The sequence below is a fragment of the Thamnophis sirtalis genome, unplaced genomic scaffold (assembly GCF_051295495.1).
Source record: "Thamnophis sirtalis isolate CommonGarterSnake01/CBP01778 unplaced genomic scaffold, rThaSir2_p1.2 scaffold_3, whole genome shotgun sequence".
Taxonomy (NCBI): Eukaryota; Metazoa; Chordata; class Lepidosauria; order Squamata; family Natricidae; genus Thamnophis; species Thamnophis sirtalis.
This window is the reverse complement of record NW_028261383.1, coordinates 138,704,219-138,724,262: the sequence shown is the minus strand read 5'-3', so window position 1 is coordinate 138,724,262 and position 20,044 is coordinate 138,704,219. Positions and strand designations below refer to the sequence as shown.

General features: G+C 42.4%; 1 protein-coding gene across 2 annotated transcripts in view; it reads left to right on the top strand.

Annotated features, from left to right (window-relative positions):
- The first annotated feature begins 17,896 nt into the window (after positions 1–17,896).
- Positions 17,897–20,044, top strand: part of LOC106553773 (ABC-type organic anion transporter ABCA8) — a 79,552-nt gene continuing 77,404 nt past the window's right edge. The window contains exons 1-2 of one of the 2 annotated variants that reach the window (XM_087710206.1): positions 17,897–18,021; positions 19,000–19,201. In XM_087710206.1, the coding sequence (XP_087566332.1) occupies positions 17,917–18,021; positions 19,000–19,201 (307 nt within the window). In that variant the 5' untranslated portion in view covers positions 17,897–17,916. Of the gene's footprint in view, positions 18,022–18,999; positions 19,202–20,044 lie in introns of those variants that run through there. The other variant, XR_015696019.1, reaches the window with a different exon arrangement.

Here is a 20,044-nt window from a genome sequence, read left to right as displayed (position 1 = left end):
CTCTCTGCTGTCTGTCTGGGTAAATCTGTCTAGCAAAGAATCCTCCCTGGTACTGTCTGTTCCCAGAGTACCCTGCCTCTGACCCTCTGAAGGAATCCTGACCCTGAAAGAAGGACCCAGAGTCTTGACTCCGGGAATAGGAGCATCTGGGGTACGGAACCGTCCTGAAGCTGCCCTTCTTCGGGGCGGTGGGCAGGACCTTTCTCTTGTCCTTGTTCTCAATCAGGAAGGGCTCCAGCGCTGAACCAAAGAACGGGGCCGATGCCAGGCGCCACTTGTGGCGAATGTCCGCCTGCCATTGCCGTAGTCATGCAGTCTGCGTGATGCCACCGATGAAGCGATCACCCTGGAGGCAAACCTGGCTGCAGCTAAGGTGGCATCCGATGAAAACTGGGTGGCTGCCACCAGTTTGTTGATGTCCTGATGAGATCGGATATCTACTATGGGGGTGTGTTGCTGTAGCTCCTGCAGCCACAACAAGGATGATCTGTTGATGAAGGAGGCTGTGGTGGCTGCTTTCACTGCCCAAGTAGCCGCTTGATGCACCCTCTGCAAGGTGAGATCTGCCTTCTTGTCCTCCAACTTCAGAGCCTCCTCTGGCTCCCTGGGCATGTTGGTAGATGTATGAAGAGCCACGACCGGAGCATCGATGGAGGGGTGTGCCAGCACCTTAGCCAATTCCTGGTCCACATTAAAGAACACCCTGTCCGTGGAAGAAGGTGAAGGACCGGTGGTAGGAGATGCCCATTGGTGCCTGACCAGGTCGAGGAAGGCCTTGGGCGTGGGCACCATGTCAGCCTCAATGGCCTTCTCCACTGAGAAGCCCTGGTGTTGAGGTGGCACCTCTGTTGCTCTGTTGCCTAGCTTGACTGTTGTCTTGGCCTTGAAGAGCAGAGACTTGAACAGTGAGAGCTGGAACAACCCGGTGAATGTTGGTTTAGAGGGGGGGGGGAACATGCCTTCGTCCTCAGCTTGTCCTCCCTGATCTCGCCCTCCTCGCTCTCCAGGTCACTGTCCTCCTGGGATGAGGCTGAAGAGCTGGGGAGCTCTTCCTTGTGGGCTTCCAGGTATTCTGGAACCCTGGGGGGGAAGGGGGAGCCCCCTGTGGCTGTGGCTATTGGAATACCCCTGCCATGCATTGCTGGAAGGCCTGCATCATCAGCTCTTGAAAATTGGGTGCCCCTGTGGGGGGTATCTGGCTGGAGCCCTTGCCCCCCTGAGCAGGGGGAACACCCAAGAGTGGTAGTCCAGTGGGTAGAGCTACCCTCACTGTGGAGTGGGAGGGATTGTCACCCCTGAGCAGAGCTCCAAAGACTTGAGGGGTCTATGGGGACCCTAGGTTGCATGGCTGGGTTCTCCTCTATGGCTCCACTGGGTAAGAGAGTGCCTGGAATCTTCCCCTCTGTGCCCGGGCCTGGGGTAGTCTTATGGCTGCTAGCCTTCTTGCAGAGCCTCTCCAAGGTCTTGTGCCTTTTCTCTCATACTTGGAAGGGGAAGGCTTGTGACCCTCCACTTCCTCTGGATCTGCCCTGGGGGAGAGGTGCTTCCTTTTGGATTTAGGCTTTCCTTCCCCCCTCCCCCGGACAGTCTCTGGGAAGGCCACGGACCTGGATAGATGCTCCTCTGCCCCTACGGTGGGCTGCTGACCGGACTTGCAGCTGCCTTTCTTCCTGGCAGCTGTTGGGTACCACCATCTTGTATCACGTGGATCTTCCCGGCTTCAAAATGGCACCACACAGCTGGAAACAAAGGGCGTGACTTTTAAAAGTGTTTACTTTTGTGGTGTGTGCTCCAAGGAGCTGCTGCACGCCCTTGCCACTGGATTCTTCACTTCCTGCCTTCTTCCAATGCCGCTGTGGCCAGGGATTCCCTTCTGGCTTCTCTGCAGTCTTCTGGCCTTGTGGAGGCAGCATGGGCGCTCCACAGTGCTTGGAGAAGCCGTGGTTTGTTTGTTTTATTTATTTATTTATTTATTTATTTATTTATTTGTTTGTTTGTTTGTTTGTTTGTTTGTTTATTTATTTATGCAATTTATAGGCCGCCCAATCCCGAAGGACTCTGGGCAGCTTACAAAGCAAAAGAAAAAGCATTAAAAAAATAAAAGAAAGACATTTTAAAAACGGTTCACGGCTCGACCCCTGAGGGGAGCAGCGGAGTGTTCCTGTGCTTGTACAGCCTCCATTGTAGGGCTTGCCTCCAAGAGGCTTGTGCCCTCTTTTCTGCTTGCCCGGCAAAGGTCCTCACTGAGTGACTCTGGTCTCACTCAGTGGCCAGGGCAGCGTGCCGCCCTAGGAGGCTTGTGGCAGTCCAGTCCCGGTAAGATGAGGCTGTAACGCAGTTCAGGGAGGCAAAATTTGCGGGTCCAAGTCTTTTTCCCCTTTATTTCGTTGTAATTTGCTGGAGATCCAGAATGGTGAACTGTCCAGTGAGTGGATTCAGTCGATAACTGGGTAGAACCTGGGGACCAGGGGCGTGTCCCAAAGAGCTTATCTGACTCAATCCAATCAATGAGAGGACAAGGTCAACCCAGTCTGGATACTCCTCCCCCCTCACTATGGAGAAAGGCCAGGTCAATATAGCTCCATCCTGGTCTACCCTGGCGAAGAAACACTAGGGTACCTTAAGCCCAGTTTATCCAATGCAAAGAGGAAAGGCCAGGTCAACATAGCCTTGGCCCCGCCTACCCAACGTGAATTAGGAAAGGCCAATGTAGCTTAGGCACATTCGGCCCTATGCGAAGAGGAAAGGCCAGGCCAGCATAGCATTAGACCGGTCTACCTTATGCGAAGAGGAAAGGCCAGGCCAGTGTAGCTTAAGCCAGGTCTACTTAATGCGAAGAGGAAAGACAAGGCCAGCGTAGCTTTAGACTGGTCTACCTAATGCAAAGAGGAAAGGCCAGGTCAACAAAGCCTTGGCCCAGCCTACCCAACGTGAACTAGTAAAGGCCAATGTAGCTTAGGCCTGGTCGATCCTATGCGAAGAGGAAAGGCCAGGCCAGCGTAGCCTCAGCCCGGTCTGCCTAATGCGAAGACAAAAGGCCAAGCCAGCGTAGCTTCAGCCCTGTCTACCAATGCAAAGAGGAAAGGCCAGGTGACCATAGCTCTATCCTGGTCTACCCTAGGAGAAGAAAGGCTAGGGTACCTTAAGCCCAGTTTACCCAATGTAAAGAGATAAGGCCAGGCCAGCATAGCTTCAGCCAGGTCTACCTAATGCGAAAAGGAAAGGCCAGGCCAGCATAGCTTTAGACCGGTCTACCTATTGCGACTCTCAAAATCAGTACCATCTGATTAATTGCAGCTTCATTCATAACTAGCTGTACCCGGCCACGCGTTGCTGTGGCCCAGTCTGGGCATAGTTGGGTGGCTGGTGGGTGCTGCCATTGGTCAGGACTCAGGGCTGCTGGGCTGGGAGAGGCTGGTTGAGGGAGATGGCGCCGGGGCTGTAGGCCTCTTGGAAGTTGTTGAGCATCTCCTCGGAGGAGCTGCACTCAGGCTCCCCCAAGTCGATGGCCCAGGAGAGTGAGATGTCCAGGATCTCGGAGAAGTCCTCGGTGTGCCGCCTCACGGGGAGCCCAGGGACAGCCCCAGGCCCACTGCACCTCAGGCTGACACCGCCACTGCTGCCCTGTCAGAGCCATCTTGGCGAGGCTGTAGCTGGCTCTCTTTGAGGGGGAGGGTAGAGAGCACGCATGGCCAGCCAGGCTGAGGAAATGCTCCAGCTCTGCCTCCTCTGGAGCTCCGCTGGGCTGGCCAGGGGTAGGCTGGCTTAAGGGTGGGGGAGGCGGCCAAGGGATGGTGCAGTTGGCGCCCCGTCGCAGACAGCAAAAGCTCGGTGGGAGGGGAGGGGAGAGAGGGGAGGGGGAGGCTGAAGGGCTTCGGCTCCCCTTGGTGGAAATGGCTGAAGCTCATCAGAGGAGGGGCAGAAAGGGGAAAGGGTGCGGCGGCAGCCCAGCCACACATATAAAGGGACTGTCTGGATAAAGCTGGGGAGAGGCCGAACTGTTCCGAATATACTATACTCACTAAATGAATGCTATGGTAAATGACACAGCTCCCCTGGGCATAGTGGAACAGCGGGTGGGTGCTGCCATTGGTCAGGCTTCGGGGCTGCTGGGACAGGTGAGGCTATTTGGGGGAGATGGTGCCGGGGCTGTTGGCCTCATGGAAGTTGTTGAGTGTCTCCTCGGAGGAGCTGCGCTCCACCTCCCCCAAGTCGGTGGATCAGGAGAGCAAGACATCCAGGATCTTGGAGGAGGAAAAGTCGGAGGTGCCCCAGGAGGGCAGGAGGAGACTGAGACGCAGGTGACGGTGGAGATGGGGGCAGGCAGCGTTGGTTGGGTCAGCAGGCCGGGGGGCAAGTCCTCCAAGCCGGCACTGCTGCTGCTGTTGACCCGCCGAGGCAGCAATAGCAATAGCAATAGCAGTAGACTTATATACCGCTTCATAGGCCTTTCAGGCCTCTCTAAGCGGTTTACAGAGAGTCAGCATATTGCCCCCAACAATCTGGGTCCTCATTTTACCCACCTCGGAAGGATGGAAGGCTGAGTCAACCCTGAGCCGGTGAGATTTGAACCGCTGACCTGCTGATCTAGCAGTAGCCTGCAGTGCTGCTTTTAACCACTGCGCCACCTTGGCAGCATCGCATGCTGTGCCATCTTCTTCCTCTCCCGCACCTCTGCCGCTGAGTCATGCTGCTGCTGCTGCTGTGTATGCTGCTGCATTGGGGCTGGAAGGAGAAAGGCATGCCGCCGCCACCAATGATGATGACGACGCCCTCAGGCGCCGGCCCAGCTGGGCTGAGGAGAGGAGAAGGAGGCGGCCGCCACCCCTGCCCCAGCTTGCATCCCCAGCGGCGGCAAGAGGAGGCGGCTGGGATCCCCTGAGGAGCAGGAGGAGGAGGAGGAGGAGGAAGGAGCTTCCCCTGGAGATCCAAATGTGAGGCAGTACCTGCTGGCCGTGGCCCCATCCAGAGACACTGCCGCCACTGCAGCCGCCGCCTCATGAGGCAGCCAGCAGCCGCACCAGCCCCACTGCACCTCAGGCTGACACTGCTGCTCCCGCCCCATCAGAGGCACCTTGGCGAGGTCGTAGCTGGCTTGCTGTGAGGGGTGTGTGAAGAGCATGCACAGCTGGCCGGGCTGAGCAGACACTCCGCCTCTTTTGGAGCTCTGCTGTGCTGGCCAGGGGTAGGCCGGCTTAAGGGCGGGGGGAGGCGGACGAGGGATGGTGCAGGTGGCGCCCTGCTGCAGACAGCAAAGGCCTGGCGGGAGGGGAGACAGGGGAGAGGAAGGCTGAAGGGCTTCAGCTCCCCTTGGTGGAAATGGCCGAAGCTCATCAGAGGAGGGATATAAAGGGAAAAGGGTATGCCGCAGCCCAGCCACACATATAAAGGGACCGGGACGAAGCTGGAGAGAGGCCTAACTGTTCCAAATATAATATACTCACTAAATGAACACTATGGTAAACAACACAGCTCAATTCCAATGCAATGTCACATTAAATAATTAAATCAAAATAAAAATAAATCAAAATCTATGAAAATTCAATATAACAATGCAATCAGAAACATTGAAATGGAATCATGAAATATTTAGTATAGCATGTGTTGCTTTTACGTCCACCAGATGGCGATGGAAACATTGAAATGGGATCATGAAATTTTTAGTATAGTGTGTGTTGCTTTTACATCCACCAGATGGCGCTGGTTTTCAAAAAAACATGTTTTTACAAAAATCATGTTTTTACCTGTCACAGGTGTGACATCTATGTAATATACGAATATAAAAACATTCATGTATTCGAATGCAACATTGTGTCAAAATTTCAAAGCAATCGGTGAAGAACTTTTGGAGATTAGCTATTTTGAACAAACAACCATTACATTTTTATTTATATAGATTAAAGAGGGCTACCCCACTCCCTTCTAGTACTGATGAAGCTACCTAGTTGGATAATCAAACATCTGAAAGAAAATATCCAAGCTCAGAGAGTACCAAGGACCCTACTGATCTAAGTCCTTTGGTATTATATAAAAGTGCATGTGTTTTATTCAGAGATTTTTTTAAAAAAAAATATTTATTTGCTTTGGCAATCTTTTGTCAATCCTTCATATATGTTCCCAGTATGGCTTTTAAAATCATAAAGACATCTATAAAGATAATTTATAAACTGAAACCTGCTGCACAATCTAAAGGCAACATGAAAAAGCTTCAGCTGAGTGTTTTTATGTTATTTTGTTTTCATACTGGTGGAAATCACAAAAGAAAGGCAGGCTACAAATCATTTAATTGAGCAAATAAATAATGTTTTTCCATCCACTGTCCAGATATCATCGGTAGGGGTCACACTATGAAAAGCCTTTGAAAGTGCAGCCTTATTGCTCAGATTTTATGCAGCTGCACAAAATCCAGTAGCAAGAGCCAATTTTATATAATATTAGAAATTGTTCCTCTTCCCAGTAACTTAAGAAATGAACAAATCCCTTATGATTTTGGCGGGGATTTTTGCCTTCAAAATAAAAAATAAATGCATTTTTTCAAGAAGGAATATGTTATCCAAGGACAATTGAAGAAACCCTAGTTTGTTCATGTATGTGCACTAGGGAACCGGTCTAAACTTCAGGACAGAACATTCTTTGTACATGACCTTTCAGCCAGTACAGCAAAACAGTGAAGTTCACAACCCCATCTAAATTCTTTTTCTGTTCCTTCTCTTCTTGACTTCCCTTTTTGAAGAGAAATCATTCATCAGAAACCCTTTGTGTGACTTCTGAATTGAATGAACAGTTCAATAGTTTTACCTCCAAAAGCAGGAAATGAAGAATAAAAAGCTAATGGAGAAGCCCCCCCCCCCCATGAAAGTCATTTGGGATAAAACTGGTGAGACTGAGGTGCTCCAAAGTCAGTGGTGTATTAACTATTAAGCAGACCACAAAGTTGAGAAAGAAAAAACAATGAAAATTTATATAGGAGGGGGGAACCAAAATTTGTTAGTGCTTAGGGCACCAGTGAGCCTTAATCCGCCACTGTCCAAAGTAGTATAATACATCGACTATGCAGGAAGGTGGTAGCTTTTGTTGCAACTTGTGTGAGGTTCAGCTCTTTCATGAGCCAGATTTAAGCTCATGTGGCCAATTCCAGGAATCTCTACAGGAGATCTTTTTCCTTTGAGTCAAACATTCCTTTTCTCATAAGGACAATAGGGAGAAGTGTTGTGGCCCAGCAGGAGCCGTTGGAGCTGCCACCAGACTCCAACAGTGAGGGGCCCTATGAGTCGGCTCTGGAGGATGTGGAGGATCCTGGATAGGGTTCCGACTCTGAGCAGGGCGCAGAGAGGCTGATTGGCCACCAGGAGGCACCTGAGCCTTGGATCAGTGGGGAAGAGACAAGGGGGTGTGAGTCTGAGGTCAGCAGTGAGTTGTTCCTAGATGCCCGGCACCGAAGAGCTAAAGGCGTCAGGAACAGTTGCACAAGTACAGGAGGTAATTGCACTCAGCTGGTAGTCATTAAGCTCCTCTCCAGACTATAAAAGGACTACTTGCGCACACGCCCCTCTTGCAGAACTCAACGCAGGAACTAATGTCAGAGAACATTATTGTGAGCTTGGCAGACCGGATTGCTGCCAAGCCTTATCTGTGCTGGATTGCTGCCCAAGCTTGTCTGTGCTGGCTTGCTGCCAAGGACCTGTCTGTCTGTTAATTAAATGCCATAACTTATCTTTGGCTCGGAGTGTGTGTTGGTGTGGGATGAGGGGGGATCAGAACAGATAACTATGACTCTGGGTTTTGGATCTCAAACTAAACTGACTGCAGAACACTACTTTGGACTTCCAAAGAGAAATACAGTTCATCTACAGGTGTCACATCTTGAATCACATATATGTACAAGCTTGCACAGAGCGCAGGCCTAATTGTGATTCATAGTGCCAGCACTATAGTTGAAAGTGTAATTAAGAAATTACAAATGATGTAATTTAAGATATATAATCTTCAAGCAATAAAGCAGGTAGTCCTCGATTTATGACCATAATTGAGCCCAAAATGTATATTGCTAAGTGAGACATTTGTTAAGTGAGTTTATCTCATTTTACGACTTTTCTTCCTACTGTTGTGAAGTGAATCAATGCAATTGATAAGTTAGCAATCTGGTTGTTAAGTGATTCTGACTTCCCCATTGACTTTGCTTGTTCAGAATTTGGCAAAAGTTGATCACATGACCCCGGGACACTGCAACTTTCATATATATGAACCAGTTGCCAAGATTCTGAATTTTGATCACATGACCATGGGATGCTGCAACGGTGGTAAGTGTGAAAAAATGGTCATAAGTCACTTTTTTCAGTGCTGTTTTAACTTTGAATAGTCAATAAACAAACTGTTGTAGGTCAAACACTACCTGTATAGATCAGCATTAAAACCATTTTGAAGGGTATATTTAAAGAGTGTCTCTTGACGCTATTTATAAAAAGAGAGAAGAGATCAGTTGCAATTTCAAAGGGGCTCATACTTAAGAGCCAGGTGTCAGTGCTATACCTACCTTCCTGGTTCCACCCACCCTTTAAATTTCACATTATTGTACTTCTAATGTTTATTTTTATTATGTTTTCTTTACATTTTTAATATATTTTTTTCTGTTTTCTTGCAATCCATCCAGAGTAGCCCCATGGTGAGATGGACGACAAATAAATGTAACAAATAAATACATTAATTAATACATAAATAATTAAGGGTAACTATTCTTCTTCTGATCAACTTAGTATTATCTATATGAATCCTTCCAGACAAGCATTTTTCCAAGAGCAGGTGAATATACTCAACATTCATGCCTACTTTTTTTTTTAATGGGTTTTATTGCAATGGTGAAATCCATTTTTTTTACTACCGGTTCTGTGGGCGTGGCTTGGTGGATGTAGCAGGGGAAGGACACTGTAAAATCCTCATTCCCTCCCCACTCGGGGCCATCCAGAGGAGGTATTAGCCAGTTCTCTCTAAACTACACACAATTTCTGTTACCACTTCTCCAGAACCTATCAGAACCTGCTAAATTTCAACCCTGGTTTATTGTACATTTGAAGTGAAGAATTCAGTGATTAGGTAGGGATGGGAAGAAAATGTTGGAGAAAAAAAATGTAACACATACATTTGCGAATGTTCTTTTTTTTTAGTTAATCCTACTCTGAGGCTTGCATATGTTTCAAAAGCAAGTCACTCACACATATTTTGTTGGCACTTGGTAGTAGTTCAAACTATCATATTGGAGTTATATTTCTTCCTTTGAAAGGCAATATATATATTTGACTCAAGCTTGATTCCTGATGATTTTATGAACACATCTATACAGCTACATCCATTATAAATCAAAATTATGGTTTAAAAAAATTACATGTGGGGGACTGATGCAGACTGACCTGTTTTAGGCTCCCATTCCTTTTTCCCCCCCATATTTTTTTCTTTTATTTTTTTTAAAAAAAACAACATAACTAAAATTCTCATCCATTACATACAGCATGTTGTTTGGTTAGAAGTGTTTTTGCATCCATATTCTCAATTACATATACAATCACAGATTTTCCCCCCAATAAACCTAATTCCCTTACATTCTTGATTGTCTGTTTAATAACGATATACCTTTATATAATCACTTATCCCATTCTGAATATTTTTACAATATTAAAAAAATACCCACTATTTATATTTATATATCACTATTTTCAATTATGTATAATCCCACCAATCATCTATCGAGTATGCTTATGTTCATTATTGTCCTTGTACGTCATACATTCAAACAAAGATGCTATTCCTTCATTTTTCAAGAAGGTATTCTAAATACTCACTTCATTATTTCCTTATTAAAATTATTTATCAACAACAGAATATATTTATAATATATACTTAGAGTTATACATTATATCACCAATCTTCTATCAAATATACATAAATTCATTGTTATCTTATCCATTTTAAAACAAAAAATTCTAAATTATTCAATTCATATATATATATATATCATCTTATATATATATAAGTCTTTCATTGTATCGTTATTAATCTATTTCACAACATAATTGTATTATCACTTAACTCCTTCAATTAAAACATAGGTAAAACATTTTTCATTTCCAATTTTTTTTCCCCCAACCACTCATAAAACAACTCCCATATCTTATAGAATTGCTCATCTTCTTGTTCTCTAATTTCAAATGTCAATTTACTCATTTCAGCACACTCCATTATTTTTGAAATAACTTCTTCCTGTTTTGGTATTGTTTCATTTTTCCAGTTTTTTGCAAATACGATTCTAGCTGCTGTTAAAACATTTCCAATCAAATATTTTAAGTCTTTGTTATAGATTTCTGGTATAATTCCCAATAAAAAAATCTCTGGTTTAAGATCTATGTGTTTGTGTATCATTTTCTCCAACCACATGTGAATTTTAGTCCAGTATCTTTTAGCTTCAATGCAAGTCCACCACACGTGGTAATATGGGGCTCTCATTCCTGATGCAAGCAGCAAGGTTTCAAGTTTTGTATCATGACGGACAAGAAGTCATTGCTTAATCATTCAGAGTTATGCCAGAGTTCCCCAGAGCTACTTATGACCTGATTCTGGAGTTCTGAAAGTCACACCCCCAGTGGTTATGTGATTGCATTTAGGGCACCTGGCAATTGATTCCTTTTTATGGCCATTTACAACATTTCATGATCGCAATTTTCAGCAGTTTGGACTGGCTGTTTCCAGTGTTTACTTCCAGTTTCTGGCAAAAAAATGCTAATTGAAAGAAACTGTCTGTGCTTAATGGTGGCTGTACTCCCATTGCATTCACTTAATGACCACTGCAAAAATGTTCTAAAATTGGGTGCAGTTACACGGTGATCTGCTTCATGACCAGCCTAGTTTACACCCACAGTTTACAGAGGCTCACTCATGGTCATAACTCAAGAACTTATGTGCCCCTTGGACACCTATGTAGCCATGCCAATTTCGTCTTAATCATTGCTTGGCAATGATTAAAAAAACCAATAAATATCTAGCATGTTAATCAATGTACAATAGAGCCTTGGTTGCCTTTTCCCTCTCCCCATCCCCTTTTGACCAACATTTAATGCTTTTTTTAGAGTGTGCCTTTACATTTTGCCAATTCTCAGCAGCTTGACAGAGAAAAACAAAGCAGAGAATAAAATGCTTTCATTATTCTCAATACAAGAGACTTTAATATAGGAATAGACAACTTCCAAAAGAAAATATGCAAGCAAGGAATGTGAGCCAGGAATATTCATAGAATTCTGTTTATTTTCCAGAATGGCATGGTAGCCATGTTCAAATATATACATACATACATACATACATACATACATACATACATACATACATACATACATACATACATACATACCGGTACATACATACCAATGATGGCTCAGTGGTTAGAATGCAGTACTGCAGGCTACTTCTGCTGACTGACTGCTGCAGTTTGACAATTTGAGTCTCACCGGCTCAAGGTTAACTCAGCCTTCCATTTTTCTGAGGTCGGTAAAATGAGGACCCAGATTGTTGGAGGCAATATACTGGCTTAGAGTGGACTGTAAAGCATTGGGAAGTGGGACATAAGTCTAAGTGCTATTGCTATTGCAATAGTACACCACAGTCAAATAAGAATAGAGGACACGAGATCATATATGCTATCTCTTAATACCAATATTCCTATCTATCACCTACTACTACTACTACCTATTATTTAAAGAGGAAGAGAGGACATACCTCATCTTCTGGTGGAGATGGAGAGTGAATCATTATTTGGATGAGAAGGAAACACAAAGTGTAATGTTGAAAGACAGCTGTGAAGAAGGAGGCTATGCTATGCTCTAAGGCATGTTATACTTATTTGTGTTGTAGGAAGTTAAAACTCATCCTTCTCCTAGAAAAATGAAATATCCTGGGAAATATTGAAAATGCAGAATATTATATTTCCCTGGATAAGAAATAAAGAAACATGTTTTAAGGCAGGAAACAGACTCACTCTTAATTGCCCCCACCTTTGTCAATGGGCCATTAAAAGGCCTGAACCAGTCTATTCTGTATAACAAAGATCTCCCCCTTCAGCTCCAGGGTGATGGGACTATGGCATGATAGTATTAGCCAGACTCCCATGGGGCCATGCAGGTTGTACTTTGAGTCCAAGTTTGGTTGAGCATTGCTTCTTCCCAGGTGCCCTGTGCCATTTCTTCCAACAGTGGTTTGCTGGAGAGTCCTGACTAATGATTTGATTCAGGATAGATATTGGAGATTGTGACTCAACTGAGCATTGTTCTAATAGTTTTACTGCTTATTTCAACAAAAGGCATATTTTAGACTGCCACATCTTGCTAGCCATAGCTAGAGGCCAGAAATAGCAGAGACGACTCCCAAGGTTTTGCACTGTATTTAGTAGGGCTACAAGACACATATTTTAGGTTACAGACTTTCAGAAGAAGTATGGCAAATTGAAGACAATTATGAAAATATTGTCAATGATTGCAGCAATGGCCAAGGACCCAGTGAGTAGATCAGTTCTTTAGAATATCTCTAGATATGGAGAGGATGGAAATTGCCCACATATACTCCAGACAGCTGCTCCTCATCAGCTGTTGTTGCAACAGCACAGTGCTTTTCTGTAGGTTTGAGTTTGAGGGGGAAATGGGATTATCCATTTTGCTAATGGCTTTTAAAGACACTAAGTTCACAAATCTTACTTTACAATCATTTTCGGAAATTGTTCATTATCTACTTCTAAAGCCTTAGAGACTTTTAGAATGACAAGTTTGAAAACGTCTACTCCCACAATTAATTTTGAGGAGAAACTGAGAATGAGAGAATTTTAATAGATATATGGCCAAATGTCTTCTGGATACAATTCTTTCAACAGTGTCATAAGGGCTACTTTAATCACCAGAGAAAGGTGCTTCACACATACTAACATGCGTTTCAAAGCACTTTTTTCCACTCCTAATTATTTTGAGTAACAATTCATCTGGGAATAAATTTCTATTCCTGACTTGTCCCTTTGACTTGTTGATTCCTGAACCACAGCAACAGGATGTTTCAGTCAAGAGATGCTCAAGTGGAACATTTAAACATCGAATGTCATAAACTGACAGAGTTGCCTTATGCTAGACCGGCATCTCTGGATTCATTTAAGAGTTACTTCTACACTCTGATTCTCTGTATCCCTTGGACCTATACTTTTTTCATTGTTTTTATTACCTGTCATCCAATTCAAATTTTGTGTGAAATATGAATGGTATCAGGGACAGGACATCTCAGAAAATATGCAGTTTTGCACATAAAAAGTGACATGGGAAATGCACAAGTATTTTTGACAGTGAGATAAGTGCAGTTAAATCTTACTGAATGTAACTAATGCCCCCAAATCAAACATATTTGTTGTATTATCCTTGTACTGTATTAATTTTGAGACCAAAATTATCATCAAACCATAGATTTTTGCTGTACATTGTGTTAGGAACCTCATTTTATTTTTCAGTTGGTTCAGATAATATTCTTGGCTTCCATAATTATATTTCGAATTCCTGAATCCTTATTTCTGCCAAACAAATATAATAAACAGAACATTCCATTTGAACTGAGTAAGTGACAAATAGAACTTGACATATTTGGGGCCTTTATTTTTTCCCCCATTGATATTTTTGGTTGGCTTGAGCAAGCATGAGCTCTGATTGCAGTATGAATGTATGTGTCCCCAATGCCCCAGGGAGTGCTAAGTGAAGAGATCCAGACACCTGTGATTGCCTGCGTGAATCCCCCCCCCCTTCTTCCTCCTGGGTCATTCTTTAGAGGGAAACAGGAAAGGTGGGGAGAGTGAGTGTCTGCTCATTTTACAATGAGCGTGTGTATGAAATGCCCCCCAGAGATACCTGTGAATGCCTCTGTGCATCCCCCCACTTCTTTCCCTCCTTCCTTTTGGGTGATTGAAGGGGAGCTGAAGTTTTCTGCTCACTTTAACCATTTCCCCCCCCTCTCTTCTGAGAAAGTTGGAGTAAATGGGTGACCTGCTCCTTTACCTTTCACTGTTATCTTTTCATCTATAAAAGTTATGCAATTACATTTCCTTTTCTGCTCTGAATACAATTTTGATTTTTTTTTTCTTCTGGAAATTTTTGAGGTATAAAAAGAAATGATTTTGAGATATTTTGCTTACATTTGCAAATGTTTTAACATACTTAATGAGAATTTGCATCCATCTGAATGGAATCTAATATTTTGGAGTGTTGACTTAAAGTACCTTTTTTAATTGCATTTTTTTTTAAAAAAGCTGTTTTTCTTCCCTTTCTCTTTTACACCTGAGTGCATTTTTAAAAGCTTGTGAGTCAATGTGCTCTGCCCTATGATAGTTTGTTTGTTTGTTTGCAACACAAGTTGTTGTCCCTTTTGAAAATTTACTCATCTTACTGCAAAAGTGTTTCAATCATAGAAGCAGTGGGAATGTCATGTTCCATTAAATTTACATCGTCTGCCTTCTGGAATAATGTTTGGATTTCCACTTGGACAGAATGGGTGAGATTCCACAACATGAGACTAAAGATATGTCTGTAAAGAACTGTATACTTGACATCTCCTCTTTTTCTTCACCTCAGAAACAAAGGACTGCTAGCTCAAACCATAACTCTTGAATTGGCTGCTGGTGATTTCATCCTGATAAAACCTGACATGAGGGAAAAAAACTTAGCCAAGCCTGGGACAGACTCTACCAAGCCTGACTGACCACTCTTACCAGCAAGCTAAGCCTAATGCTATCCAGCAGATATGAAAGAATGGACCCTGAGATGGAGAAGTAAAGACCAAAAGACTCTCTTCTATCCCCAGAAGACAGCTGTAAAGACTATGGGGGAGGGTGAAAATTGATTCTAAAGTTTTCTTTCTTTGCTTCCTTCACAGAAATTCATTGTAAGGTTTCTTTCTTGTCTCATTTATATTGTAATCAGTTTAATGTATTCATGTAAGAATTGTATTTGAGAATGGCTAGCACAGCAATTCTGAACACCTTAGATTTCTGTCTAGTGGGAGGGAAATTTTGTCCCAAATGTCTGTATTTTCTGTATTATAGAAGCAGCTACACACACACACACACACACACACACACACACACATACACACACACACACACACACAAAGAGAGAGAGAGAGAGAGAGAGAGCCTATTCAGAATTAGATTGAAACGATCTCCTCCACACACAATTTTTTTCCTAGCTTGATTTTTGCCCTGGCACAAAAGCCTAAACAGTGATTTCTCCCTTTTACTCCAATGGGGGAGGGTCAATTCCCCTCAGGCAATTCCCCCAGTTGAAGAGCTAGCAGAGAGGATCTCCCCCCCAAAAAAAAACAAGCCCTCACTGTGACAAAAAAAAAACCACACTGCCCAGTAAAGCAGGATATGCTGCACTGGTGGTCTCATGAGTAGGAGTCCCCAGGCTCATTCTGTGTAATTTTACAAATACTAAATAGCCTGGATTGCACACAAGCTAAACTCAATTTGGCCTCACTAAAATAAAAGCCAGGGCAGGTTCAAGAACCATCCCTTTTAAAATGGGCAGCATGTAACTTAAAGGGAAAGCATGGCTGTGAAGAATTTTGGATTTCTGCTTGTTTGAAACCTGTCCGGAAGCTCATAGAAAGTGATATCTGAAACTAATTGGCATGGAAAATTGGCTACTGTAAATTTCTTTCCCTAGTTGCTAGACCTTCATGGTTGAAAGCTCTCTGGAAGCCACTGAAGAGATCCTTCTGCTGTCTCTCTCAATGCTTTTTCATCAGAAGAATTAAGTCTCCCTGATCTGACCAATTTTAATCTTTTGTCAAAACATGTGCGTTCCACTCACATGTTTTGAAAAAAAAAAGGAGGGATTGTGGGAAGTTATCATCCAGCCCTCTCCCAGAAAAATGAAATATCCTAGGAAATATTGAAAAGGCAGAATATTTCTCTGGATGTGAAAAGAAAGAAACGTGCTTTAAAAGACAGAATAGTTGGCTGTAGCTTCCTGACCATTCTACACTTTGTCAATAGGCCATTGAGAAGGCCAGGCTAGCCCACTTTACATAATAAAGACTTCCCCACTGCAGCTGTAGGGGGAAGGGATATTACTCAACTCTCCACATGGCATCTGAGAACTCATACCTGTATTCAAAACAGCCTAGAGAGTAGCCCCCTGCATGGCACCATGGGAGTCTGACAACCAATCAGAATACATTTCTTACACAGGAACAGGAAACAGAGAGGTGGGACTAAACAGGGTATAAAAAGCATAGCAAGCCCCTTCCTCAGCCCTTCTCTTCTTCTCTACCTACATTGAACCATGTGATCACCTTTTCTGGTCAGGGCTCAAGCCATGTGGCCCTGTCCAACAATAAACCATCTTTCCAAGCAGCCTCCATGTCTCCAGTGTCTTCTTCCCCACTTGGAGCTGAACCCAGAAGGACATTTCTTTCAACATACTGTTGTTAAGACTTGTAATTTTCCTAACTGTTTTGAGCTCCTTTAATTTAGTTTCTTTTTCAGTCTTGCACGGAAAAGAATTTTAAAAAGTTGTTTTTTCTCTCCTACACTCTAGCAGTGTAATTTCATCTTCCAATATATTGATGCAACATTTGCACCAAGCAAATCCTTTGAATTTTCCTGAGAGGAAAAACTTGGAAGAGGGGTAATATTGGGAAAACATAAATATCACATTTGTTTGGAAACTCCTTGGGTCCTTTGGCTGTGAGGAAGGGCTGAAGGAATGAAGCCTCAAATCAACAGAAAGAACTGTTATAGACAGAAAGCCAATGATATTTTAGATAAAGGACATCTCCGTTATTACTTAGCATTTCATGAATTCTTTGCTGAGCTTCTGGCTTAAGCAAGGTAAGCATATTCATGTTATCTTTTCACTGTTTTTTTTTACAACAGTATCTTGAAATTGCATCTGCCTTGATGTTCTTTGTTTTGTTGAGTAAAACAAATACCCTAGTTATTGTTTGAATTCATTAAAAACTCAGTTACTCAGAATAATATTTGGATATCAAGGTATCTGTGTTTTAACTTATTAAAATGATTCTGCTTGATTAACCTCAATCCAACCCCCACAGGAACTTTCATTTAGTTCAGCATACACCTGCATATCATTAAACTGGGTAAGCTTTTGGTGTTTCTTACAAGAGAGTTTTTATTTAATCAGGCAAGCCAATTATTATTATTATTATTTTCACAGCTGGAGCAATTGTTTTGAACCAAAATCTACACTTAGACATCTGGAAATACTACCAGATAATCATTGATATGAGAATAGTTAGATTTTAACAGACTTTTCCTCACATTTTGATTGTTTCTTCTCAATGCTATCTAGCTAAGGAAGAAAATAATAAAAGCCTGCCCGACTGCTCCACTTCATACTCTAGCAGTATAATTTCATCTGCTTAGAGAAATATATTGTATGCAGGCATAGATCATTGCTTCATTCTGTTCAGATGAAATGGTTTACAACATCTTTCTGGAATATTAGGGATTTTAGTAAGTACAACATTCAAAAATGTGTGAACAGGTTGTTTATTCATAATTAAGAGTGGTTCTGAATAAAGATGTCCTAGAGATTTGAAAGCTCTCTGGGGCTTGCAAATGGAGAGGAGTATTATGCAAGTATCTGATGATTCCTTTTTTTTCTTTCTTTGATGTTATAGCTAGTTTAAAAAAAACCCGAAACCTTCTCCAACAGTGTTAGCTCAACTCTCTACCCAGCTCTATTCATCTGTTCATGAAAGACAGAGCATTGTGTAATAAAGAAGGAAGGGGAGGGGAAATGCTGTGTTTAATTTGTGCGTCCACTGCTCAGTGTGCTCAGTGTCAGGATCTCTCTGTAGGTCCCTTTTGGATTTCAAGTGGCCTTTAAAATGCAGAAACCGCACATACGACAAAGAAGTGTGTGTCAACAGACTGCTGCACTCCTATGGAAAAATGTAATGTTGAAGTGGAGAATGAGAATGCAGAGTTTTCAGGCAAGTACACTCCATTGAATGAGGCTTTAAAAGGAGCTCCAGTTCTGCTTGTTTTCTTTTGATATTCTTCCTGCCTTTTTAAAGAGAAGGTCAAGAAAGTGGCTACCATGGAAATAAGACTAGCTCGCTTTGTGTTCATTGCTCTACATCAGGGGTAGTCAACCTTTTTATACCTACTGCCCACTTTTGTATCTCTGTTAGTAGTAAAATTTTCTAACCGCCCACCAGTTCCACAGTAATGGTGATTTTATGAAAACCTAATGAAAATGTTTTTAAATAATGCTATGAAATGTTTTAAAAAGTCAATTAAATTTTAAAAAAGGAAAGTGCTTCAGTATTGGACAAAACCCCGTCTAGTTCGAAACAGCTACAGAGAAGTGCAAAGTGTCAACGATTTATGGGAAAACATTCTATTTTCTTCCTGCCTTTTTCTGTTTATGCAGATTTTAACATGTGGACAGGCTGAAGGCTACCAAAATTTCAGGAAGTCCTTACAAGGGATCACTTAATGACCAGTCAAAGCTGAAATGGGCTTCAAAAAAGATACTTAACATGCATCCTTGAAATTACAACTACTGCTCACATCCTACTCTCAAGTGATTATATTTAGGGTGCTTGGCAATGCTCCCATTTATGAGCATTTGCAGTGTCCTGCAGCCATAAGACCACAACTCACAATGTTTCTTGCTGGCAGAAAATGACAAACAATGATCATGGGTTATGCTGGATTTGCTTAATGACTATGTGGTTTGCTTAGCAACCACGTGATTTGCTTAATGACTGTGGTGACTTGCTTTACAACCATCATAAAAATGGTCACAAAATCAAGTCCACTTTCATTAGAGATTTGACGGGCTCAGCCTGGTCATCTTCTACAGTTATCATTCTGAATTCTTAATGCTGAATATTAATTAGTATTCTCCAACATTATGCTTCTAAGCCAATTGCTGAGATGTATGTCTGATTTGTGGTCTCCAGGAATGGTTCTCCTCCTTGGGTCTTCTCATTGCAATAATAACACTGACAAGCATGATGGAAATCGATCCTCCTCAAGAAGTATCTTTAGCCATCCTTGGGAAACTTTCCTTGAATGCTACTGAACTTAAAATTGCTTATACTCCAAATAACACGTTGGCAAAAGAAATAATGGACAAAATAGAAACAATATCTATCCTGAAAGGTATACCTATCTTTTCTTTCAATACCTAGTAACGTTTGTTTCCTGCAGAATAATCAATGAGTTATTTTCAAAACAGATTATTAGCTATGAGCATTTTTCTTAGGATTTAAGCATTGTATAAATTATCTAGGTTTTGAAGCATTGTTTTCCAAGAGTGTTTCTCTATTCCAACTTCACTATGCCAAAAATAAAGCTGAGTGAAGTAGAAAGGGTTCTAAACCCAAATTATACTGTGCTGGGAATATATTTCCGTTTGTAATTGAAACTATGTCTATTCGAAAATATTAATTTGTTTCTTTTAATTACTCTCAAGACTCAAAATTAAAAAGGCAATCAATCAAAGTTTAATGTAATATGAAGCTCACTTGTATGTTTTTTAGCATGTTACGTTTTGAACAGATCCAAACAACAACAGTGGATCCATCAATTGGCTCAAACCATACAGAGAAACAGACAGAAATATTTATTATTGTTTATTTATTAGCATGAATTAGATAACAGATATAAGTATAGACATTATTATGACTATATGAAATGAATATGAATTCAAGGTAATATTAGGACAGGGACAGTAGGCATGCTGGTGCACTTATGCACGACCCTTACAGACTTCTTAGGAATCAGGTGAGGTCAACAGTAGAGGTTAAAGGTTAAGGTCTGGGGGTTTGGGGAAGAAACCACAGTGTAAGGTAGTGCATTCCAGGGATTTACCACTCTCTGCTGAAGTTGTATTTTCTGCAATCAGAAAAGTTTGGAGTGGTCTACCATAAGTTTGCAACTATTGTGAGCTCGTGTGTTGTTGTGGTTGAAGCTGAAATATTCATTGACAGGTAGGACATTGTA